This window comes from Trichosurus vulpecula, chromosome 3 (assembly GCF_011100635.1).
Source record: "Trichosurus vulpecula isolate mTriVul1 chromosome 3, mTriVul1.pri, whole genome shotgun sequence".
In the NCBI taxonomy this organism is placed as follows: domain Eukaryota; kingdom Metazoa; phylum Chordata; class Mammalia; order Diprotodontia; family Phalangeridae; genus Trichosurus; species Trichosurus vulpecula.
The window spans coordinates 125,274,949-125,302,141 of record NC_050575.1 but is presented as its reverse complement, the minus strand read 5'-3'; the positions used below and the strand labels follow the sequence as shown (position 1 = coordinate 125,302,141).

Below are 27,193 nucleotides of genomic sequence, written 5' to 3'. Positions count from 1 at the left end.
TTACGCAGGAACGTGAGCCTCGATGGCTGGATCCTCCTCATCCTCATCAGAGAAGCTGATGTGTAGGACCGTGTCATTGGCCCCAGATGGGAAGGTTGTGGGGGAGAGGTGCAACTGAGTAGCCCCAGCTTTGGCCTCCTCCAGGGCGTCATTGCTCACTGAGTCTGGAGTTCCAAAGGAGGATGGTTGTCCCGGGTCAGGCTCCGAGTCCAGGCTGAGGGAAGTCTTGGTCAACCTCTTCTTGAGGGTGGGGGGTGGAGGGTGAAGCTTGGGAATGGATGGGGACGTCGGCAGCCTGGAAAACAGTACAGGAGATTGGGAAAGGGAGGAAGGGGAGGAGAGTGGAAAAACACAGGACGTGGAGTCAGGATTATTCCTGAATTTTTTACACTTTCTAACTTTCTGAACCTGGCTCCTCATCTAAAAAGTAGGGATAATCACATCAGGCTTATTGTGAGGAAAGGGCTTCATAAATCACTTGGGGGAAGGCCTATCTGGGGACAGAGGGATTATCTAATGCTTTCCTGATTGCCTTGTCCTCCCTGTGAGCTGGCATAGGGCTAGGATGTAGGGGATTAGCTGCAGGAATTCACAGGAGGGTTTCCTCCCCATTGCTTCCAATTCATTTTGCCTCAAACCCAGCAGAACCAGGAGGCACTCTCTCTTCAGGGTTCTGATTCCATTTCTGAGTGCTACGGGAGGGCTCTGGGTCCAGGGCCACCATGGGGAAGTACAGGAGTGTTGTAAAAAGGGCACGAGCTCTGGAGGACTTTCGTCTGAATCCCAGCTTTTCAAACTTACTATCTCTGTGTTGAGGGGTTGGGCTAGACCTGCTCAAAGGTCCTTTCCAGTTCTAAATCCTATGATCCTATTAATCATAATAATCTTTTACATTATTTGGTGTTTTGAAGTACCTCAAAATGTCTTTTCATTAGATCCCCAAAGTAAATCTGTGAAAGGGGTAGTCTAGATTTGATTGCCCCTTTTTTACAGAAGGAAAAACTAAGGCTTAGAGAAGGGAGTCATTTGCCCCAAATCATATAGGGAATGGGTTGGGTTAGGGACAGAACCAGGACAAGAGGTTAGGTCTTTTGACTCCTAGTTTATCACTCTCTGCATTACGACAGACTGCCCTCGGGGTATCTAGAGAAGGTACAACGCCCTCCAGCGGGTGTTTATGTCTCTCTAAGACTGTGGGGAAGAGAGTACTTTGTCTTCCTTCAGGAGAGAGGGCAGGGAGGGGGTGGGGTCACTGACCTATCCTTATTGGTTGTGTTACTGGAGGGACTCCCTCCCTGTTCAGTCTCCTTGAAGTCTTCCTCTCTCTGGCTGAGCCCAGGCAGATGCCTACTTCTCAAAGTCAGGCTAACCTTTCCCATAGTGTCCTGGCTCCTTTGGGCCCTGGAACCCAGGGTGGAGGCCCGGTCCAGGCTAAGGCTGAAGCTCTGAAGAGACTGGCCACCTGTTTGGGTAGAAGAAGGGAAAGAGAGAACCATAAACTCTTTGACAAGAGTCTGCTGCAGTCCCAGGCAGGCCCTCAGAGATTGGCAGCAGTCAACTTCTAGACCTCCACCAAGCTCCAGAGTCCTTTGTTCTAAGGTCCTGTCTCATTCTGACATTCTCCATTTTTTTGTACTAACATTTTACCTCATCAATAAAGTCAGGTCAAGGTCTTTTTTTTCTAAGGTCCCTTCTCATTCTGACATTCTCTGTTCTTTGAGTCATGAATGAGGATAGGTCAGGGTCTTCCATTGCTTTCCCTAGCTCTCCCTCCTGGAGATAAGTGCAGGGCTTCCTCCCTTTGAACTTGGAGCAGGAGGAGCCCAGTGAGATATTATGAGAATGTGGATTCTTAGGTTCTTTCTAGCTCTAGCACCCTATATCCTATGAAAGGAACAAAAGAAAATCTCAATGTAAGCAGCTCAAAATCTTGGCATAATTTAGTACCATGTAGGAAACTAATGGTAATTTAAGCAGCTCAAAATCTTGGCATAATTTAGTACCATGTAGAAAACTAATGGTAATTTTCAACACCCACACTCACACACAATGTACTAGGAGCCCAGGATACCCCTTTAGCTGTTCTATACCCCTGCAATCCTGGAACCCTTCATCACTAGGCCAACATCATCTCCTCTTTCCATCTTCACCTGGGCCACACGAGACCCCCAGCCTCCCCCAACCCCAAACCAGCAGGCCAGCCCTAGCCCCCTTCTCTGTCTTGAGCTGCACCCCCTACTACCAGGTCCCTGTCTTGCCTTGAGCCCTCCTTACCATTAGGCCGGCCCCAAGCTCTTTCCTCTAGCTCCCTCAGCTGCCGACCCAGCAGTGCCATGTGCTGGAGCAGGTCCCGGTTGGTCAGCAGCAACTGGTGGATCCTGGCCTGGGCCTCCACTCTGGCAGCTGTCTCTGCAGCCAGCTGGTCTGTGAGAAGCTGTACCTGGAGAATTCCCATCATCACCCCATTTGTGGCCATTCTTGACCTCCACCTCTACCACCTAATTCTCATTGTGAAAGAATCACAGAATCAGAATTACCAAATCGGAAGGAACCATGGAAGTTATTCTAATCCATGGCCTTGAGCACCGGACCCCCTTTCCAACATTACCAGCAACTGCTCATTCACTTTCTACTTAAGGCTTACAGTGACCTAGAGCTTACTACTTCTTGGGCTGTCCATTTCATTTATAGGAAGCTCTTATTGTCAGGAAGGCAGTCTTCACATCAAGCCAAAATCTGCCTCTGTGTCATTTGAACCCATTGCCCCTAGTTCTTCCATCTCAAACAGGTTGGCACAGTGGATAAAGTGCTGGTCCTGAAGTCAGGAAGACATGAGTTCAAACCTGACCTCATACTCTTACTATGTGTTAGAGCCTGAGTAACTGCCTTAATTCCTGTTTGCCCTGTATATTTGTGAAGTGCTTAGTACAGTGCCTTCACACATAATAGGTGCTATAAAAATGCTTCCTCCCTCCCTCCCTAAAGCCAAGCAGAATCTTTCTTCTTTAGGATAGCCCTTCAGATTTTCGAAAACAGCTATCACTTGTCTGCCTTCCAACCAAAGTCTTCTCTAAATTTCCTCATGAGGTTTCTTCAACAAACATTTTTCTACTCCCCATATTGGTAGGTTAGCCTCTTTTCCTAGAATACTGTTACAATGTAAGCTCCAAGCGAGTAGAGATCACGTTTAATAAAAATATTGTGTCTTCTCCACACCTAGCACAGGACTTTCTACACAGAAGATACATGATAAATATTTGTTGAATGAGAAAATGAATGCTAGTAAACCACCTTTGAAAAACCCACTCTATTTGCACAACAAAAAGGGAACAGATTGGGAAAATAATATTTGCAGTAAGTATGTCAGATAAAGGTCTGGTTTCCAGAATCTATAAATGCTTGTTGAATGACAGATCTCTAAAGAATGAATGAATCTCACTAAAAGCAATATGCTCCCTAGCAAAGTAATGGTCAAAGAAGACAAACAGAAAACTACTGAAGAATGAGATGCAAAATATTGATAACATATGAAAAGATGCTTAATCAACAAATTAGCCAACAAGCATTTATTGAACACTGACTACATGCCAGGGGCTGTGCTAAATGCAGGAAATACAAAGAAAATTTTTTTAAAATTGTCCCTGATCTCAAGGAGCTCATATTTAAATAGGGGACAACATAAAAGATAAACACAGAATGGAGGGAGTCAGCTTAGAGCGGAAAGCAGTGGCAGCTGGGAGAACTAGGAAAGGCCTCCCTCCAGGAAGGGTCTTAAAGGAAGCCAGGGATTCTATGGAGCAGAGGTGAAGAGGGAGGAGCACTCCAGGAACAGGGAGACAGCTAGTGAAAGGCACAAGCAGAAGATGGAGTATGAGTATGCTGGTATGGCTCCATTGTAGTCTGCATGGAGAGAAGTGGAACATAAGAAGACAGATAAGGTAGACAGAGTTATTGAACAGGGGTTGATGTGGTAAGACATATGCTTTAGGTATCTGAATGGAGGATGGATTGGAGTGAGAGAGAGTCTTGAGGCTGGATGCCAAGTAGGAGGCTATTGTAATTGTCTAGGATAGAGGTGATGATGCTTGACCCAAGGTACTGGTCCTGTGAGTAGAAAGAAGGGATTATTTGTAAAAGATGTTGTAGAAGTTTTTTTTACAAGGTTTGACAACAGATTGGATATATGGGGTGAGAGAAAGGAGTCAAGGCTGATGCTGAGGTTGTGAACCTGGGTGATAGGAAGGATGGTGATTCCCTTAACAACGGTAGAGAAGTTCAGAAGAGGGGTAGATTTGGAGGGAGAGATAATGAGTTCTCTTTTAGATATGTTGAGCTTAAGACGCCTTAAGGAACTCTAGTTTGAATTGTCTAATAAGGATTTGGTACTGTGGGACTAACTCAGGAGAGAGACTAAGGCTGGATACAGAAATCTGGGAATCATTTGCATAGAGTTGCTAATTGAATCCATGAGTGAGATCATCAAGTTAGAGACTATAGAGATGAAGGAAAAGAGGGAGTAGGATGGAGCCTTAGCGGGCACACAAAGTTAGTGGTTGTGCCATAGATGAAAATCAATCAAAGCAGGCTGAGAAGAAGTAATTAGAGAGGTAAGAAGAGAACCAAGAGGGAACAATACCATGAAAACCCAAAAAGGAGGTAACGTTCAGGAAGAGAAGGTGGTCAGCAGGGTCGAATGCTGCAGAGAAGCACAAAAGGATGAGAATTGAGAAAAAAGCCACTAGACTTGGCAATTAAAAGATCACTGGTAACTTTGAAGAGAAGAGTTTCAGTTCAATTGAAGGAAGCCAGATAGTAGAGCATTTGAGAAACAGTGAAAAGGGAGAGAGTAGATGTGACCTTATATCAGCTGCCATGGATTAACTGTCATCTCTATGCAAATGACTCACACATCTATGCATCCCCAATTTCTCTCCCAAGTGCCAGTGAGGCTTATGACTTTGCACAGCCCTGCCTCACTTAAATCCAATTCACTTGCAAGTTAAGATACCACCCTCCTGATGTTATTAGGCCTCTTTGTGAATGAAGGACAAACAACAAGGTCTTCTGAGTGGATTTTTCAAAGGAAGTTTACTAGCATTGATTTTTTCATGAATATGAAACAAATATTTACTGTGTACCTATTGTGGAGAGAGCCCTGTGCTAGGTGGGGGCGGGTGGGGGAGGATACTAGACATTTTAATTAGACATGGCCTCTGCCCTCATTGAGTTTACAGTGTAATAGTATTTTAAGAAAAGAGGTTAGACATTCAATTCAAGGAGGAAAAAATGTCAAATTACAGAGCACATAGGTATATTGATGGAACCCTATGGGGACGTTCAGCCTATAGAAGACCTAGGTGGGGGAAGACACATGATAGCTATTCTCAAATATCTGAAGGACTGTTATGTTGAATCCGGATTATATTTGTTCTGCTTGTCTCAAAATGGATGAACTAGGAGCATTGGGTTCAAGTTACAGAAAGCTTTTGGCTTGATATGAGGACTTCCTCATAAGTGCACTTAATAAATGCTTACTGATTGATTGATCGGATCAGCAAGGTTTTGTTATTTCTTCTAATTCCATTCAGAGTAGGAGGGACGAAGGTATATAGTGGGAGTAATCCAGGGTTTGATGAGGCATGATTGATGACAGGACAAGGGAGCAAGGGATTCGAGAATAAAGAATACTCTAGAAATGAATGGACTCATCAGTTGTGAATGGGGGAGAGTGTAGCCAGAGCAAGGTTGATGGCCTGGGACAATAGAGAGGAATGGAGGGATTGGAGATCAGGGTGGGGATAAAGAGAAGGTTTGGGAAGAGTGAGGCATAAAAGGGATAGAAAGATAAAATATTATGCTCAGATAAAAAAAAATTTGGTTCTTATACATGAAAGCAGAATACTTTCAAAGGTATGATCAAAGGCATGAATCATCCTGTGAGAAGCTGAGGTAGAATAGAAGAATAAGTCATGGGAATTGAATGGCTTGGGGAATTGGGGATTTAGGATATTTGAGGGGATATCTGAGGGAAGAAGGTGGGGTGGAGAGGAAGACTGTGAGCCAAGCACTGAATTTGTTGAGAAAAGAGGGAGAATTACTTAGAGATGGGGACCTAACTGTCACCAAGGTCTGGGCTGGGTTGGGTAATAAGAAGGTAAGAATGGTGGTAAGGTGAGAAGGCATTCTAAAGCCCATCTAATCCAACCCCCTCATTTTACAAATGAGGAAACTGAGGCTCAGAGAGGGTAAATGACTTGTCCATAGTCATAAACCAGTAAGTATCAGAGGAAGGATCTGAACCCAGGTCTTCCTGACTCCAAGTCCAGCACTCTGTCCAGTATGCCACGCCTCTCCTTCAATCCAGTCATAATCAGAGAAATACAAATCAAGAAACGCTTAAGAGATCACTAAATTAGCAAAGACAAATAACCAATCTAATCCGGGCTGCTGGGAAATAGCCACTCTACTCCACGGTTGTTTGGACCACCTATAGATGGGGGCAAGCTGTTTGGAGAACAATTAGGCAATATACAAAACTTATGATAGCCTCTGTCCCAGTGATACTGTTGCTAAGACTTTGCCCTAAAAGTATGCGAAAAAGGAAAACAGGACATAGCTGCTTATTTTTTAAATGGCAAGAAGCTGGAAGCCACTATATTTCAATGATTAAAGATGGTTAAAATATGGTATATTGCTATAATAGAATATTACAGCACTGTAAAATGATAAACATAAAGGGTATAATGACCAAAATAATTTACATTTGTATAGGGGTTTAATGTTTGCCAGCATTTTACGTGCATTATCTCCCCACAACTCTGTTAGGCAAATGTTGTTATTATTTTGACTTATAAGTAAGGAAACAAAGGCTCAGGGATTTAGGTGAGCTGGGGATCCTGAAGCTAGTAAATGTGAATTGATTCTGCAGAGTTAGATCAGTAGAACCAGAACTATAAACATATTGACCACAATGACATATTAAAAAAGAAATAAACAACAAAACCCGAAATAATGCAACGTCATAAGGATCTGCAAAAGATACAGGGCAAGGGCATTTTTGGCCATTTGTTTGGTTTTACTTTGTGAAATGTTTATTACTTTAGGAGTAGCACATGGCATAGCAGATAGAGAGCTTACTCTGATGTCAAGGAGACCTACCTTTGACATATATACCAGCTGTGTGACCCTGGGCAAATCTCTTACCCTCTCAGGGTTCCCGGCCAGCAGCATGAACTCGAATAGAAATGGGGGCTGCTAAAACACACATAAGGATCCCTGAGGGCCACATACTGGCTTGGAGAACCAGATAGTAATATTATCTATGCTTTATTGTATGTTGGTTAGTGTTGTTAGCTGTTTCTCAATTACATTTTAATCTGGTTTCTGCGCTCTGGGAATGCCGTGGGCCACCTGGGGCCAGGTAGGCAGCATGTTCACACCTCTGCTCTAGTCAACTCTCTTGGACTATACATTATAGACCAAGTGCTGATCTGCCTTGGTAAAGGGTATTTACACCAATGAAATCATGGGTCTGGTCTAAATAAAATGGTTTTATATAACACTGTATTTTAAATTTTTTTATGTTTATCATATATACATATGCATTTGCTTTCATTGATGGCTGAGTTTATAATAATTTTTATTTACAAAAAGAAAAATACAAGTTCTGTTTCAAGTGACTTTTTTTTTTCAAATAAGGAATGATGGTACTCAGCATCCTCCAAAGCACTTAAGAGTATCTCATTTGAGCCTCGTAACAGGCCTGTGAAGGTCACACATAGTAGTATACCCCTTTTACAGATGGTAAAGGTAATGTATATACCATTACTCTCATTTTTCTGAGCCCTAGAGAGATAATAGTGACTTGTCCAAGGTCATGCACTTAATAAATGAGAGAGCCAGGATTCAAATCTGGTCCTCCTTGTTTCCACATTCAGTGCCTCTTCCACTGCTTCTTCAGGTGAGACCAGAAGAATCTAAGGAAATTAATGACCACCAGGAGTACAGACATAGAATGATGGCAGAGGATTAAGCTGAGGACCATAGAGAGAGCAAAGGTCCATGATCCCTTAGTCACTCTGAAAGCCACCCAAGAAAGCCCAGCCCATGGGGAGTTCTCCCTAGGTGAGGAGAAGAGGGGGAGGAACATTACCTGGGCAGTGGCTACCTGGGCCTGCTGCCATTGCTGGAGAAGCTGGTGATGGAGGAGCCGAGTACAATGTGGAGTCAACAGGGGTGTTACTGGCATGGCTGATGACTTGGGGGAGGATTCCAGGCTTCTCAAGGGTGACCATGGAGGAGCACTAGCGGGGTGCGCAGAGCCAGCTCCAACATCCTGGACACAGCGGCATACCTTGGGATGGAGAAAGGAAGAGGAGGCATGAGTAGTTTGTGGGGGCCTGGCTCAGCCACACCTCAAGAAGGGCTGGATTTGGTAGAAAAAGACAGAAATAGTGAAGCAGAGTGATGAACATACCCAGTCACATACACACTGGCATCTTCACAAATCTGTGTGCTTTGGTGTAGGTAGGACCCGAAATCTGACTCTGGCTCACACTTTCCTGCTGTGGTGCATCTGGTTTCTAATAGCCATGGACTCTCAAGAATACCTAGTTCTGGTTGGGATAGCCTGGTCTGGGAGCTGGGCTTGTAACACTAAGACACATCAACTTTCATTTATCCACTGGGTTTTTGGAGGGGCACACTGGCCTGGATAACAACAGATAAACCTAAAAAAGTCCTAAAACCCAAACCTTTTCTTTTTTGTTTGACTTTGGCCTAGAGAATACACACACACACACACACACACACACACACACACACAGCTTCTTAGAGTTAAAAGGGCCTTGGATGTCATCTATTCCAAACTGTTTGAAACAGAAATCCCTCCTATAGTACCTCTCATAGGTGGTCAGCCAGTCTCTACGTGAACGCCTTCAGTGACAGACAACTCACTAGTTATTCAGGCAGCTCATTCTACTACCAGATAGCTCTGGTAGGAAGTTATTCTTCATACTGAACCAAAGTCTGTTTCACTGAAAATTCCTTCCACTGGCCCTGATTCTACTTTCTAGGGCTAAGGAGGACAATTCTCACCCCTCTGTCACATGATAGTCCTTTTAAATATCCTAAGGCAGCTATAATGTTCATCCTAAGTCTTCTTTTCTGTAGCCCAAACCTCCCTAATTCCTTCACCAGATCCTTGTGTGACATGGGGCTATGGGTCCCCTACCCTCCAGCAGGTCTCACCATCAGACAAAGGGGCTCTATGAGGGCCTGTCTTCCGAATCAAATCAGTAGTTCCCCTTTCCCCTGTATTCCCTGCCTGCCTCTGGTCCCCGCCCACATTAGAATGATGTTAGAATGTTAGATCTTTTACCTCTCTGGGTCTTTCTTTTTCCAGCTTGGCTTGGCTGGTCTGCTCCCTCAGAACAGCTCTATCAGAGTCCCCGTCGGCCCCATCCTCCTCTCTTAGTTTCCTCCCCTCTAGCTGATATGCTGTAGGAAAGTAGAAGAGAGGAGGGGTTATTTTGCATGAGGAAGAACTGGTCTGGTTCTGCCCAGGAGTCACTATAGTCTTGATGCTGTCCACAGATTAACTAGGCAACGGCTCCACCTCTTCCAGGACCTCTCCTGGTTCATCCTCTGAGCCATGAGTTAGATGTACATGAGTTCTTTCTGGTACCCCAGCTGTAATCACGGGGTCACTCTAGGGAATAAATTCCAAGAATAATAAACAGCAATGATTATAAGTTCGGTGTCACTCTAAAGTCTGTAAAATAGTTTCCTTACAACAGTCTTGGGAGGTAATCAGTACAAGTATCATCATTTCCATTTTACAGAAGAGGAAACCAAAGCACAGAGAAGTGAGTGACTTGCTCAGGATGAAGCAGGTCAGGATGGTAAGGGTCAAAACCAGGAGTCCAACTCAGACCATCTGACTCCAAGACTAATATTCTTTGTATCACAGCAGATTATCTAGGACCCTCCCCTGCCTTGGCCTGATGGCCATCCCGGGGATGTCCTGAGCAAAGTAAAGTAGAGTTTAGGTGGAAGTGGTTGAAAGAAAGGTGAAGATGGAGTACCTGCTGGAGGCCTCTTCTCTGTAGGTTGGCGGTTGGCTGCATCAGCACTAGGTAGAGGGTGTTGTAGGCTCAGCTTGTGGCAAACCTCAAAGGCCTGACCCACTGTCCTCACTGCTCGAATGGCCTGGCTCTGCCCACATGTAGATGGACAAAAAGGAAACATTGATACTCACCATGTAGGCCCCAGCCCCTAATCCCACCATGGCCTAATCCCTTAACAGTGGTTATACAAGTTAGCCCGGTGCCCATGGGCTCTGAAAGAAAAAATTATACTTTGGATGTGTTAGAGGAAGGTGCACACCACACTACCCATTTTGGACTTTCTGTGCAGGGGTGGGGAACCTGCAGCCTCGAGGTCACATGTAGCTCTCTAGGTCCTTAAGTGCAGCCCTTTGACTGAATCAAACTTCATAGAATAAATCCCCTTAATAAAAGGATTTATTCTGTAAAACTTGGACTCAGTCAAAAGGCTGCACCCAAAGATCTAGAAGGTCACAGGTTCCCCACCTCTGGTTCATGGGCTCCTTGGGGTATGACCCCTAGTCCAGGTTAGGGAGGCGAGTTTCAGGGATGGCGACAAAGAATGTGTTAGCAATGGATGTTGTGATCCTTTACCTTCTTCTTAGACTTAAATACGTTGCACCGGAAGGAGTTATTGGTCCCATCCCTGGCAATGTAGCTGAATATCTTCAGGTCCTGAGAGTCATGGGACACATAGAAGATTCTAGGAGGAAATGTCCCACATCAATATATCCAATTGAGAAAACAACAGTCTCTAAGTACTCCATTACCACTGGGAGCCCAATGTGGGGTGACACCAAGGCTCCTTCCCCAGGACCTATGTTTCCCTTCAACTTTACTAGATCCAGGAGTGTGGGTCCCCTGTCTGAGACTAGGTTTGGTGGCCTTCTTGTCCCTGGACTACTGACCATATAAAGATGCAGTTTTGTCCTGTGCCACTGAATCCATCTGAGAAAAGGATAGCACCTCAGTCATTCATTACCACTGAGCATCCTAGGATGGGGTCAGGTAGGTGGCAGTAGGATGCCATATTGTGGAGGCACAATACCCTTTCTAAAAAACAGTGCCACAGAGAGCCCGCGTAGCTGGGGGCCTAGGTCCCTGCCCAGCACCTGATCTTTCTTTCCCTATCACTGGACCATGGGGCATGGGGCTTCAACTCCAGTACTACTCAGGAATTGGATTCAGGGAACCTCTGTAACCTAGAACCTGCTGCTATATGTGGACTAATTCCTCTGCCGTTTCAGTGACCTACCTGACAAAACCAGCACCACCTTAGCCATCTATACCATCAAATGCTCAGACACCAGATTCTCACTACCAGAACTGTCCAGAACCAGGACATTTGGTTCAAATGGGAGCTGAGTGTATGCGATGCTGATGACCTGGTCACTGGTTTTTATAGACCCAGTCTCCCTGCTTCTTCTATCCCCTGTTCCCTGTTGGTTAGAGAACAGACTGCACTACCCTCCATTATCTTGGGATGGAGTTGAGAGGCTGGCTAGCTGACTGGCTAGCAAGCCTCCCTTAATTTATATCGGTGACTCAGAGTAGCTGAAAATCTCTTTCTGCTATCACTCCCATCTGGCTCTATTCTACCCCTCCCTAGGCCCTATTCTGTTCTATTGTTAACAAATTTCTCTTTATCTTAGACCTTTTCCTCTTGCACACTTTCTATCTTGTACTGATAGAAACATGGCTTCTTCTAGAAGATACTACACCTCTGTCTATGTTCTCTAGTACTGGATGTTCCTTCTTTCAAGCCTCTTGATGTACTAGGCTGGCAGGAGGAGTAGACATACTCTCTGCTTTTCTCTTCTACTTCCAGACCCTCCCTCTGTCTTCATTACTAAGCATCCTCTCCTACCCTTACATCCCTCCCTTATCCCAAATGGCACCTGAAGTTGTAAGATATTCCTTTGGTCCCCTTCACTAGCAGGCAAAATCAGCCACACAAGGCACAGGGTTCATGGCCTGCCTTGGTCTTTCTTAATGACAATAACATCTGGGATGGGGTGGTGATGTTCCTGCTCAGATGGAAGGAATGACCATGCCTCACCAGTCATTTTTACTGGGATAAGGGAGGTTATGAGGGTGACAGCCCCTACCTGTAGACAGGGTCGTGCATCACCAGTGTTCTGCTTTCTTCCCAAGCCCATTCCTTCCTCTGCAGAGAAGTGAAAAAAAAGAACCACACAAAATCCCCCCCAAAAAACAAAACCAAAACAAAACCAAAAAGCCCCCAAAACAAAACAAAACAAAACAAAACAAAACAAGGCCTTAGCACAGTACTGATTAGATAAGGGTATCAGGAAGACAGAGGGAGAAAATGGCTTCCTGTCCTTGGACAGTTTCCAGTCTAATGGTGGAAATAGCCTTCATACATGTGGAATGATGAACACATGAGGCAGTATGGCATAGTAGAAAGACCACTGGATTTAACAGAGGATCTGGGTGCAGATCCCCGGGCTGGGTGAAGCATCAGTTGAGGGCATCAGTTGAAATGATCTCTAAGGTCCCTTCCAGTTTTAAATTCTATGATTATTTAAGGACTGATCCAAGAGCTAGACTAAGTGGGGTGGAACTATTTTTATGGGAATTCGGAGGAAAGAGGCCGCAAAAGGTTCCCGAAGGTAGTGGTGGCACCTGAGCTGAGCTTTGAGGGATGAAGAGGATCTACAGAGGATGGAGGAGTTCATGGGCTTATAGGATTTAGAATAATGGACTTTTAGGGTTGTCTAATTCAACGCCTTCATTTTACAGATGAGGAAACTGAGACCCAGAGAGAGAAAAAGTGGCTTGCTCATGGTTATACAAATAGTAAACAGTATAATCAGAATTCGAACCTAGGTCCTCTTATTACAGATACAGCACTCCTTCTGCTAACCTACAGTGGTATTTGAGCAGGGGAAGAATGTGATCAGAGCTATACTGTGAGTAGATGACTCTGGCAGTATGTGCAGAAAAGACACAGGGGAGAGAGACTGGAGGCTGATGTAGCAATCCAGGCAGGAGGTAACAAGGGTGGACTGGAATGGAGGCCTAAGAAAGGGAGAAGGCCAGATGCAATGGAAAGACAGAGAACACAAGCCAACTCCTGAATGTCCCTTCAGCCTTGTGCTAAGGGCCAAACACATAAGATCTGGAGCAGGAAAGGAAATGCGAGGTTATTTATCTAATCTACCCGAAGCTGCAGAGGTTGTGACTTGTCTGAGATCATAAATGAAGGTTGTAAATGGAAGAGCCAAGATTCAATGTCTCTTCTTACCACTACTTCACTGTTGCCAGCCCTACTCCCTCCTTTCTTTCCCCTTCAGTCTCACCTCAAGGAGTTCCTGATTTCAAAGTTTTTCCCTGCCCTGTGGCCTGATACATCTGGGGAGCTGTTATTAAGGCCACCTCAGCACCAGAGGGTGGGAAGGAAGTGGTGTGGTTGTAGCCACTTTCTTTGGAAGGTTCTGCTCCAGTAAGGGGACCTCTCCTTGGAGAAAAGGGAGGGTAAGAGATACTTACCTTCTGCATCTTCCTGAGAATCACCTTCACACCATCAACAGACACCACGATGCTGACTTTCTTTTTCTTAATGTTTTTTGCTTTGAATTCACACTGGGGGAGGGGAGAGAGATGTCCATCACTCGGCCGGCTGGGCCACGCTAGGTACACTGAGTAGACTAGGATCTCCAATCAACAACATGCCTGCCACTAGCTTTGTCATAGATAGACGTTCCAAATTCTAGATAGAATCACAGTCCATTATGTCAGGGAAGGATCTTAGAATATAGACAGTTACAGCTAGGAATGAGCTTAGAACATAGACTGTTAGAGCTAGGAATGAACTTAGAACATAGAGGTAGGAATGAGCTTAGAACAGACAGAGCTAAGAATGATCTTAGAACATAGACTGTTAGAGCTAGGAATGAGCTTAGAATATAGACTGTTAGAGCCAGGAATGAACTTAGAACATTGTTAGAGGTAGGAATCAGTCTGGGATATAGATCGTTAAAATTAGGAATGAGCTTAGAACACAGACTATTAAAGTTAGGAATGAGCTTAGGACATAGAATGTTAAGGCTATGAATGAGGTTAGAACATAGGGCTAGAAATGAGCTTAGAACATAGATTGTTAGAGCTAGGAATGAGCTTAGGACATAGATTGTTAGAGTAAGGAATAAGCTTAGAATATAGAATATTATTACATAGAACAAAGAGTATTAGAACTGGGACTTGGAAATTATCTAGTCTAACCCTCTTATTTTACAGAAAAGAAAACTCAGCTGCCTGTTTCTTGTTACACATAAGAAAAAAAAGCAAGAAAGTACTACAGCTGAAACATGGAATGTATTCAAGATGCTAACTAGGTCAAATGCATAAAATTTGAAACCTTGCCAAAGTCTCTTTTCCTATCCGAGCAGGGGAGGAGAGTCAGGGGAAAACTGTCAGGCAATCTTATCTGTTCCTCCAGTGCCCTTGCCATCCCACAGGCCCTTCCTCTCCTCACTATGGCTCAGTGGCACAAGTCTAATACACCTGGACTTAGCATTCCATGCCAGGGGGTCACCTTGGGCTCAGGGAAAGCAGGAATTATGTGAGTAGATGCTGGGATGATCTGCCTGCTTGTCTCATGGATGGCCACCAACTAGTATCTTAGTAGGGTGAGGTGTGGTATGCATAGGAATCTTTCTTATTAGAAAGTAAGGGCAGAGACTCTCTTTTTAGTATTTGCTTCCCCAGTGCTTAGTACAGTACCTGGCACATAGTAAACACTTAATAAGGGCTTTTTTTTTTATTCATTCATTCCACAGGACCTTACTGCCTCTATATCTAAATTTATGCAAATAAATGTGTGTGAGAGTTGGTGGAAGAGCAAAGTGTGAGAATCTAAGTTTCTCCGTATATGTTCATGCGTGTTTGAGTAAAAGTGAGTGTGCCTATCCAGATTTTAGTGCGTGTAAAAGTGAGAGTATGTATGCACGTGCATGCACCAATGAAAGTGAATGTGAAAGTGTATTTATAGTGGAGTACATATATATGTGAATATGTGCATGCATAATCATAGTAATAATAACTGGCATTTAAAAAACACTTTGGGCATAGAGCCAAGATGGCAGAGTAAAAGCAGGGAATTGCTTGAGCTCTCCCCCAAACCCCACCAAATACCTGTAAAAATGGCTCTAAATAAATTCTAGAGCAGCAGAACCTACAAAATGACAGAGTAAAACAAATTTCCAGCCCAAGAGAACCTGGAAGATCGACAGGAAAGGTCCATTGCACAGTCTGAAAGAAGAGTACAGCCCAGTGAGGGCCATGCTAGCACAGATGGCCCAGAGCAAACCTCAGGGGATAAAGGACTCATTAAAGTTGAACTGTTTATATTCCTACATGTAAAGATGATATTTGTAATTCATGAGACCTTTCTTAGTATTAGGGTAGTTGGAGGGAATATCTGTATCTATATCTAACTATCTATCTATCTGTCTATCTATCTAGACAGAGGGCACTGAGTGAGTTGAATATAAAGGGATGATACTACAAAGTATAATTAAGGGGTGAGAGAGGAATCTGTTGGAAGAAGGAGAAAGGAAGAGGTAGAATGGGGTAAGTTATCTCACATAAAAGAGGCAAGAAAAAGCTTTTATGATGGAGGGGAAGAGGTGGGAGGTGAGAGGGAATGAGTGAACATTACTCTCATCAGATTTGGCATAAGGAGGGAATGACATACACACTCAATTGGGCATGAAAATCTATCTTACTTTATAGGAAAGTAGTGGGGGGAAGGGGATAAAGGAGGAGGGATGTTAGAAAGGAGGGCAAATGAGAGGAGGGTGTAATCAGAAGCAAACGCTTTTGAGGAGGGACAGGGTCAAAGGAGAGAATAGAATAAATGGGGGGGCAGGATAGAATGGAGGGAAATGTAGTTAGTCTTTCACAACATGACTGTTATGGAAGTGTTTTGCTTGACTACACATGTATAACCTATATCGAATTGCTTGCCTTCTCAATGAGGGTGCATGGGGAAGGAGGAAGGGAGAGAATGTGGAACTCAAAGTCTAAAAACAAATGTTAAAAATTGCTTTTACATGCTACTGAGAAATGACATACAGGCAATGGAGTCTAGAAATCTACTTTGCCCTACAAGAAAATAGAGGAGAAGGGAATAAGAGAAGAGGGGGTGATAGAAGGGATGGCAGATTGGAGGAAGGGGTAAATAGAATGCATGCAGTCTTGGGGTGGGGGGAGGGCAGAGATGAGGAGAAAATTTGGAACTCAAAATCTTGTGGAAGTGAATGTTGAAAACTAAAAATAAATTAATAGAAAAAACACTTTGAAGTTTGCAAAGGACTTTACAAATATCTCATTTTATCCTCACAAACCTAGCAAGTACAGTAGATGCAATTATTTACATTCTTATTAATAATAATCATGATAATAATAGCTAACATTTATATAGCGCTTATAATGTGCCAGTCACCGTGCTAAATGGTTTACAATTATTTTCTCTTTTGGTCGTTGTGACAACCCTGGGAGGTAGGTGCTATTATTACCCCCATTTTACAGATATGGAAACTGAAGCAAACAGAGGTTAAGCGATTTGCCCAGGCTAATAAATGTCTGAAGCTACAGATGAACTCAGTTCTTCCTTACTTCAGGCTCAGTGCTGTCTCTAGTACTGACTAAATGCTTATTGATTGATTGATATGAAAGTGAGATATAACGGCCTTTTCCCCTTTCCATTCCCTGATCTTTGCCTTCAAGATGATAGCCTGGGTAAAGAGCCACCGTTCCTCCGATAGAGTAGCTCCTACATTCTGAAGCTGAAGGAAGGGATGGGGGGAGCCATTAGTAAGAATGAATAGTGGCCTTGGCACTGCTTCCATGGGCAGAGCAAGTGCTTGGAGAAAGCCTCAAAGATGCAGTGAGGAAGAGGTTAAGGAGAGAGCCTGCCCCAGCCATCCCTCCCCTGTCACACATTCTTTGAGTTGTAGCCTCCCTCCCTTGCTCAGGCCATTGTTCTAAAGAAGCCTGGAACTCATTCTCCTTCCTCTGAGCCCCCTCTGCTTATGGAGGAAAAGGACAGAGGGGAGAGAGCCTGCCATTGACCACTGTTGTATTTTTAAAGGATAAATAAATTAGTGTGGTATAGAAGCCGGAGAAAACACTCATGATCTCAGAGCTAATGTGTCCTTGTCTGAAAATGGATGAGCAAAACGTTTAAAAATGCAAAATGAGTAATGAAAAAGCAAAGGCCTAGGAGTCAGAAGACCAGAGTGGGAGGGGGAAGGTTAAGCCCCAGTTCGTATCTGTGTGACTAACCATAGGGCATATGCTTCTCAGAGTTAAAGAATCCTGGAATCTTGAGTGGGAAGAGATCTAACTGATCATTTACTCCAATCTCCTCATTCTAGAGATGAATCAAAGTTGTCCCAGGGAGGGTTTTCTGACTACTAAGTCTAGTGCTTTTTCCACTATACCAATATTGCCCCTCTGGGTTTCAGTTCCATAATCTGTAAAATGGGCATGATAATACTTGTTCCACCTACTTCACCGGGTTATTGTAAGGAAAGCACGATAGAAATAAGGGCTATTATAATCATTATTTAGTGAGAAAAGGTAGTGACTACTACCTTATTAATGGCCAATGGTCCTCATCTAAGATGAAAGGCACTTGAAATTCAGTTCTGTCTGTATGATACAACATTAGGGCCAAGAAGGTCCACTGACTTCTTGTGACAACTTCCTGAGGGGCCTGGGTCCTCTGGCCTCTATCTTTCATAGGAAGATCATCAGGAAAGTTTTGGGGTCTGAACTAGCTCTGCTCCCATCTCAGTGAGACTTTAATGGCTTTTCTGGGAAGCAGGAAGGGGAGAGCTCACTCTTGCTATTGGCTGGAGATGAATATAGGAACCTCTCCATGTGCTGCCTGGCACAAAGGAAACCTAACTTAGAAGAAATCATATTCTCTTTCAAACGAATAAGAGGAAACCCCAGATAATCTTCTAGAAGACTTCAAACCCATCTGAAAAGTTGTTGAGCTAAATTCAATCACGCTTTATCCTAAGAATACATTCCAAGAACGAAGAAGTAATGTGGTATAATAAAGTGTTGACCTGGCAGTTCAAGAGGCCTGGGCTTCACTGCCCTGCCCAGACATTTACTAGCCATATGACTGTGGGCAAGTCACATCTCCTCTCTAAGTCTCACTTTTTTAAATCTTTAAACTGGGAAAAACAACCCTTGTATTACCCACCTCGTAGAGATCTTGCAAAGCATGTTTTTGCGAACCTTAGAGCACTATAAAATATTTTAATACTTTTATATTTATATTTATATTTTAATTGTTATTCTGGGGTATATGAGGAGAAACTAGAGCTAAGGTAAAGAAGTCCATGGCAGCATAGAATGTACGTCCAGCAAAGTGAGAAGAGCCATTAGTTCAACCAAGTCAGAGGTATAAATGTGCGTGAGATTTCAGGATGAAGAATAGTGAGGAATGGGAGAAGTCTTATTTATGATCTCAGAACCAATTTTAAAGAGACCTAAGTTGTTCTGGTTTAGAACTCAATGATGATAATAACTTGATTTCTATTTAAAATCTTCTCTAGACGTACATGTCAACAAATGTGTATACACTTTATATGTGTGTGTGTGCATATGTAGATAAGTATCCAAACACATATGAATATAAATGTATATGAGACTACATTGGATTTAAGAGTCAGAAGATTTAGATTCCAGGCCCAAATCTGCTACTTCCTAGCTGTGTGACTGGACAAGTCACTTCAGTATCCTAATCTATGTAATTGGGATTAAAAACATTCACCTGCTTACTTACCTCCCAGGGTAGCTGTGAGGATCAGATGTGATCACAGAAGTAAACCGTTGTAGAAAAGTGAGCTGTTAATAATCTTCTTCCACTCAATCCCATCACTGATGCTGGCATGGAGGTAACTCAAAATTATGAATGCTAGGCTAGCAGAGGACAGGTTTTTGGCAGTGTTTACCAAACTAACTAAAATGGCTTAGTATAGACTACAAATGGTCTGCTTCTCTGACATCTCATTGTTGTTCAGTCATGTTCAACTCTTCATGACCCTACTGGGGTTTTCTTGGCAAAGATACTGGAGTGGCTTGCCATTTCCTTCTCCAGTTCATTTTACAGCTGAGGAAACTGAGGCAAACAAGGTTAAGCGACTTGTCCAGGGTCACACAGCTAGTAAGTGTTTGAGGCCAGATTTGAATTCATGATGAGTCTTCCTGACCCTATCCATTGTGCTACCTAGCTGTCCATGTGACATCTCTAGGACCAGCTTAACTAGCTTTGGATAGGCTCTGTTTGAAACTTAAAGGCCTTTATAACCTGGCTTCTTTGAAACAGTCTTCATGTGCCCTACCCCTCACCTCTACAATTCTATGATCCAGCTGTATGGCCTACCTGAGTTTCCTTGAACACAACACTCTATTGCTTAACCCTCCGACTTTTCACTGGCTATTCCCAGTGCCTAGAATGTTCTCTCTCCACAACCCCTACTTTTGGCTTCCTTTAAGGCCCAGCTTGAATCCCACCTTCTGCAAAAGGCCTTTTCTACTACTTTCTACCACTAGTGTCTTTCCTCTGGAATGACCCCTATCTACTTTGAACTTTTATGTAATTCATCACCTGAAATTCATCACTTGGGGTAATGAGCCTCTCTGCACTTAGCAAGGCTGGTCCTCCTTGGATGGAAGACACACTCTCCTTTAACAAGTCTATACCTGAAGGCTTCTCAGTTTATTAAGACTAGACTACTAGACTAGTGGATACTTATAGTCAGTTAACATAGCTTTATAGAACTCCACAGTTCCCTGTATAATGAAGTTTCAGGAGGGTGCCAGTGAATGATAATTATATGTAACCATTATATGATAACCCAATCATAATATTATAATTATGAAATATTGAGTTTTAATTATGGATCCCTGCAAAACCATAATAATAATAATAATAATAATTTTTCATCTTTCTTTATGTCCCCTAGTGCTTTGTATTAGGGTTCAGAGTCAGTACTTAACAAATGCTAGCTGGCAGACTGACAGAAAGACATTCCACCATGGATTTGGGCCAGTCCCAGGGAAAGCTGTTCCTGGGATTCCCTAGCACTAATACTCACCCGGATCCTCCTCATAGTGGCCACAATCTCCATGCGACTGTTGGGTCTGGGCACATCCAAACTCCCAATGTACTAAAAGAAGGAGACAAGAAGGAAACTGGTCATGAAAAAAATGGAAGAGGAAAAAGAGTAGACAGAAAGGGGGAAGTCACAGCTCTGATGGTTTTAACTTATCTTTTGTTCCCCCACCAAAAGAAAAAAAAAACAGTGTTGGCACTCTCAGCAACTGATTGGGATGGAAGAAGCTCTTTTGTATGGCTTTTCATTGGAAAGATCTCCAAGTTCTCTTAAGGTACCCAAGCCAATTAGAGCTGACAAATTAGATTGATATTAGGCTTTCGATGAGTCAACTTCTGGCAAAAGGCTAATGCAATCATCATTTGAATAAATAAAGGTATTAAGTTCAGAGCAAGGGAAGTAATAATTTTGCTTTGTTCTGTCTTGGTCAGGAAGCATCTGGGGTTTTGTGTTCAGTTCTGGGTACTACATTATAGGAAGGGCAATGAAAAGCTAAAATAGTTCCAGAAGAAGGAGTCTAGGATAGCAAGGTATCTTTACAATCATAGAATCTCAAAATTGGAAGGAACCTTAGAGGCTGTTTAGTCTGATTTCTCATCCAGAATAGGAATCTCCTCTTCAGATATCCCTAAAATCCCATACTATATGAAGAATGGGAATGGAGGTGAAGGAGTTAGAGCAGGTCTTCTTAACTTTTTTGTGTCATGGAGCCCTTCTTAGAATAATGTTTTTAAACAACTGAAGAAAATGCTGAATTTTGATTAGAGGTTAATGAAAATAAACATATAATTGTTTCCCCATCCAAGATCACAGACCCTCTAATATCTATCCACAGACTTCTTGGGGAGTCCATGGACCCTAGGCTAAGAACCTTTATTTCCAACATCCTTATTTTGCAGAAGAAATTATCTCTAACTTCAAATCCATTAATTCAACAAACATTTACTAAATAATATGTGGTGCTAGGCCTCAGGGGATGTGCTTGGAATACAAATACAAAAAAGGAAACCATGTCTGCCTTCAAGGAGCTTACATTCTATTTGAGGGTAAAATATCATATACACAGATATGTGGGTAGAAGATAGATACAAAGTAATTTTGAGGGTCAGGGGAATGCTAGCATCTGGGTGATCAGGATAGCAGAATAGACATCATGGGAGAGGTGGCTCTAGAGCTGAGTCTTGAAAAAAGCTAGAAATTTTCAGAAGGAAAGGTAAGGGGGCAGTGTACTCCAGGTCCAGAGGAGTCTCCTCAAACAAACAGAAATGGAGATGGACTGTAGTATATGAGGAACAGAAACTGGGTCAGTCTGAGGGGAATGTAAAGCAAGCAGAGGGGAGCAGTATACAATAGGTCTGGAAAGGAAGGTTGGAACCAGATTGTGAAAGACTTTAAATACCAAATAAGAAAACTTGCATTTTATTTGAAAGGCCATGATATGAAGAATTATTTGATTTATTCACCAGACAGCACGAAGTGCAATTGAGTGGATTTTATGGCTAAGCAGATTTTACCTCAATGTAAGAGCTTCCTCATGTTGAGAGTTGTCCAACAGCAGAACAGGCTATTGGTGAGGTAGAACAGAGGATTTTAGAGTTAGAGGGGATCTTAGAGATGCTCTAGTTCAACACCCAGCCTTTATTTTAAGTGAAGAGACTGAGGTCCAGAGAATGGAGTTACTTGCTCAAGGCTGCACAGGTAATAAGAGTGGCAGAGTTGGGATTTGAAACCATACTTGCTGACTTCGAATCTACATGATTCTGTTTCCTGTCCCTGAGAGTATCCAGGCAGAAGCTGGCATGCCTGTCAGGGATGTCAGAGAGGAAATTCCAGCAGCTTGGAGGACACCAAGGTTGTGATGGGGACTGGAGCCTGTGATCAACAAGGATCAGTTGGAGGAATTAAAGATGTTTAACCTAGAGAATAGAAAAATTGGGGATGGGGGTGGGGACATAACTGCTGTCTTCAAGTATATAGAGTTGTCTTACAAAAGAGGGATTAGGTTTGTTTTGCTTGGACCCAAAGGGACAAACTAAGGCAAATGGGTAGAATATACAAGGAGGCAGATTTTGTCTCAAAAAAAACTTCCTAATGATCAGACATGTCCAACAATGGAATATATTCACTTGGGAGAAATTGAGTTTCCCAGTGGTGTTCAAGTGGAATCCACATGGCTGACCATTTGTCAACAAACTTTGAAAGGATTTAAATTTAAATATAGGTTGGACAAGTTGTGAGGGCTATATTCTTCAATTAAACAGGTGTTGAGGAACACCTACTAGGTGTAATGACCTGTGGTTGATGCTCCAAAGCAGGCAAAGATCATCATAAAACCATATATTTGGAAATGGAAGGGACCTTAGAATATATCTGGTCCAAATCCCTTATTTTACAGATGGAGAAACTGAGGATCAGTGAGGTCAAATGTCTTGCCTATAAGTAAGTATTAGTAAGTATCAGAGAAGGGGTTGGAGCCCAAGTCTCGTACTTCCCAGTCCAGTACTCTTTTTACTAGATCAGTCTTCCTGGCCATCCCTGGGAGGACCCAATCAGAGAGATTTACCTTTTAGGGATATCTTAGAGGAAGTTCCCGTAATAGGAAGGGGACCAAGATTACGAGGGAACTCAAGACTACAACATACATGGATTAATTAAAGAGACAAAGGCAATATTCTTGCTTTCAAGTAGCACACAGTATAGTCGAAGAGACAACAGTAACACACATGAAAAAATGAATATAAGAGCTAATTTGGATAAGAATACTTAGAGAGGTTACAAAACAGTAGGAGGTAAAGATTCTACTGGGGGACTAACACTAAGGGCTTTGGAAATTGAGAGAAGAAAGCTCATTCTAGGCTGTGGAAGGTAGTCTTCTGGCCAAACTAGTCTACTTGTTGAGAATGCATACACCCTCTTTGCATCAGCCTCTCGGGATCACTAGGTCTCTTTAAACCCCAGCTTAAGCACTACATCCTAGATGAGGCCTTTTCCTGACCCTTCCCTCCAACCTTCCCAAATTACTTTATATTTACTATATTTTGTACATATTTATGTAGGTACATGTTGTTTCCCCCAATAGAATGTAAGCTCCTTGAGGGCATTTTTTCTTTGTATCTCCAGTGGCTAGCACAGTATCTAGAAAACAGTAAGTACGTAATATATGCTTACTGCTTAATTCCTACAAAAAGTTGGGCTTGACGTGGTGTATCTTCCACAATGGTGTGTGTGTGTGTGTGTGTGTGTGTGTGTGTGTGTGTGTAGGGGGGATTTGAAAAAGCAGGAAGTACTTCCAGGGAAGTTAAAATCAGAATGGTCTAAGATATAATAAAATATTCATAGTAACACTTTTTGTGGTAATAAAGAACTAGAAACGAAGTAGGTGGCCATAACTGAGAAATGGCTGAACAAATTGTGGTCTGTGTATGTGACAGAATATTATTGTAGGGTAAGGAATGAATGTGAAGAATTCAGAGAAACATGGGAAGATGTGTCTGAACTGACACATGGTGAAATACATGAAAGCAAAAGAACAATATATAACACAATGACAACAGTGCAAGTGAAAAGATAAAAAAAGAAAGTCAAGCTATGAGTAACTGAAAAACCAACAATGGTCCTAGAGAAAAAAATTATGAAACACACTTCCTTCCCCTCAGGGTGGAGATAGGGGAGACTATGAAGGTAGAAGACCTTGTCAAATATGGACAATATGTTCATTATTTTTGCTCAATTGCATTTCTTTGGTGCAAGGTAGAGTTAAGTTCTTGTGGGTGGGAGTGAGGGCATATCTAGAAATAGCTATGACTTAAAAACAAAATATATTAATACAAATTTATATAAAAAATTTTTTTCAATAAAAAAGAATCAGAGAGGTAGGTGCACTATGCTGAGAAAACTCTACTGTCACTAAGGTAGTATGACTTTGAACAAGTTCCTTTCTCTTCTCTGAACCTCAGGTTCTTTCTCTGTCAAGTGAAAGAGTGGGACAAAGGCTCTTTCCTGTTTTCACATTTTCTGGGACTAAAAGCAAAAGACAGATAAGTGGATCTATTTGGTAGATGCTGAGTTTAAGTAGGAATGTGGCAAGAGAGACTAGGTTACAAAGTCAGTTGAAAAGAGAGGCTGTGGAAAGTCTTGAATGCCCGACAGAAGAAACCAGTTGTTTTCCCAAGATCATCATCGAATTCTGCTTCTGAAGCTTCAGGTTTTGGGACAACCTCTAGCCTCCCTGTAACCCAACTACCCTTTATCTATTGTAATAAATTCCCTTTCCAGCTAGGCCCAGGGGTCACAATGCATAAAAAAGGAGTTAACTTTCTTGTAGTGTACATCATTCATTACAGCTGAAATGAACATCAGATCTCGGATAAGTATAAGTTGGATAAGGTATGAGGCAATTTAGTTCAATGACTCATTTACAGATTACAAAACTAAGGCCCGGGGAAGTGATAACATCATAGAACCTAGAGAGCCAGAAGGGACTCATCATCTACCACTCCTTTGCCTAAGATCACACAGGAAGTTATTAGCACCCAAGCAATTCCTGAAGCCAAGTTGAACTTACCCAAGGTGGGCTCCTTCTCAAATTGTATACATTAATCTGATAATTATAATCTTTTTTCTTAACCAAAAGTCAATTGGGGGGCAACCTAGTTTAACCTAAGCCAAAGGTAATATGTATGACCTTTTGTAGTTTTCTTCTTAGCTCTCATGCTTACTTGTGGCTGCTCAATTATTTGGTAAAACTCTACCTGCTAAGTCTGACCTACTTAAAATGAGTCACATATCTGGCAAATATCTGATATTTGAGTCAAGCACTCAAATCTGAGCACTTAACTCCTTGTTCTCTCCAAACAAGAAAAAGATCAGGCCAGTGGTAATGTTTACAAGAGAGAGAAAGAGAGAGAGAGCCCTCCAGTGCTCAGAGACAGGCCCTCTGAACAGCTCCTAGGAGAACCCGGAAAGAAAAGGGACATCCATCATCGAGGGGAAATTCTTATGGTTTCAAGGCCTCTTCCTTCTTGCTAGCAAATCCAGCCCACTCCTCCCTACAAAGTCTACCCACCATTCAAGCTTTATCTCTTCTTTGAAGGCTCCTAATTAGTCCCTCTAGCTTTCCCTGGAACATAGAATGGTAGGAAACAGACTATGTATAGATAAAACCTTCGAGCTCATCTCATCCAAATCTCTCACTTTATAGAGGAGACAACTCTGGCTCAGAGAGGTTACACAGCTAGTTAATGGCAGTACCCAGACTAAATTATATGCCTTCAAACTCCCAGTGCGGTGAGATTTATGAAGCACTTTCATGACGATGACTCTGAGATAAGCAGTATAGCTATTACGCCCATTTTACAGATGAAGAAAGTGAGGTTCAGAGAAGTTTATCATGTGCCCATGATCACAGAGTTGACAGGAGAGTCTGGGTCCTCTAATTCCCAAACTGATGCTTTTTCCCCATTACACTATATTTCTCTCTCTATGACTATTTCAGTTTATAGTGATCTGTGGTGTAGTGGAGATTAGAGTTGGACTACATGGTCTTTAACATGCCTTCCAACTCAAAATCTTATAACAGCCTATCCTTCTGCTTCTCTTTTTTCTGGACCTCAATTTCCTCATCTGTAAAATAAGGGTGCTGAATCTTTAGATTCCCATTGACCTCTAACATTCTATCTTATATAATTGCACTTGTTTCTTCTTTTCCTCATTTGTTAGTCATAAGCACCTCCACTAGGGAGAAGTAATTCAATATGTCAAGGATCTGTGATTTTATTGTTATGAAATTCTCTGCACCAAGAGATTCAACCTTTCTATAACTTAATGGGTAAGTCTTAGAGGGTTTTCTGATGTTCAGAAAAGTTGTGACCTATCCACAGTCATGTGGCTAGTAAATGTCAATGACTTTGTACCAAAATCTTCCTGACTCCAAAACCCAGCTGTACCATGATAGGTCTCTAAAAGATAAAAGAAGCAAAATATCAAGCCAGTTTTGCTGAGAGAAGGTTGCAACAATCACTTGAAATAATCTGTTGATTTCATTTATCCATGTTGGATTTTGTCTCCTGGAATGTCCTTCAGCCCATTGAGAAACATACATACACCCAAATCCCAAATCCTCCCTTACTGAGAATGCCCAAAGACGTGACACTCATTTAGGATTATCTGCAGTATGGCAGTGACCATGCCAACTGGCCTTAATTGACACCATATCCCAGAACAGAGGACAGGAAAGACAAGCTGGGCAGAGCTGGCCGGTGACAGGTGGACTGGAGAAGAGGAAGAGTACCAGTCAGGGTCTAGTGCAAAAGAGGACATGTTGCTATGGAGTAGCTGAGAGAGAATAGAAAGATCGAGGAGAGATAATTCAACAATGTTAGAGCTTCAAGGGACATTAGAACCCAATGTCAGAACTGGAATGGGCTTTGGAAATGATCTTAGGAGTTCAATTTCCACTCAATCTAGGAAATAGAAAGTAAGAAAGAGAATGGAATATGAAACCCATGGTGTAGTTGGGGAGCGGGGGAACAGAGAACAAATGTGTGTGGGAGTGATGGTGGTGGCAAGGGACCCAGGAAACCAGGATAGTGGCAGAGAATGCTCCCTGTGGACCTTGAAAGCAAATGCCTCAGTTTTCTTATCTGTAGAATAAAAGGTTCGGACAAGATGACCAGAAAGGTCCCTTTTGGCTCTAACGTTTCCATGTTCTAGGGTCTCTCTTCCACCTTGGACATTCTACGTCTGAACCTTTGCCGCCTCTGACATTGAGTTCTAAGATCTGTCTAGCTTTGCCATTCAAGACACGCCCCAACGCCTTACCTTGGCCTGGAACTGGATCCCGTGCTGAAAGGCTTCTTCGCTGTGCAGCGGGAGTCGTGAATCGCAACCCTCATCTACCAGGTTGTATCTGTTTTTCACGGGCAT

At 42.7% G+C, this 27,193-nt stretch overlaps 1 protein-coding gene across 1 annotated transcript; it reads right to left on the bottom strand.

The window, feature by feature from the left end:
• On the bottom strand, positions 1-27,193 carry LOC118841274 (carboxyl-terminal PDZ ligand of neuronal nitric oxide synthase protein-like). The gene is made up of 11 exons (XM_036748647.1): positions 27,089-27,193; positions 20,252-20,323; positions 13,620-13,712; positions 12,215-12,273; positions 10,701-10,809; positions 10,086-10,215; positions 9,380-9,498; positions 8,153-8,353; positions 2,275-2,440; positions 1,258-1,462; positions 1-295 (listed from the first exon to the last, which is right to left on the bottom strand). Exons 1-11 carry the CDS (start codon positions 27,191-27,193, stop codon positions 1-3), a joined length of 1,554 nt encoding a protein of 517 aa, XP_036604542.1.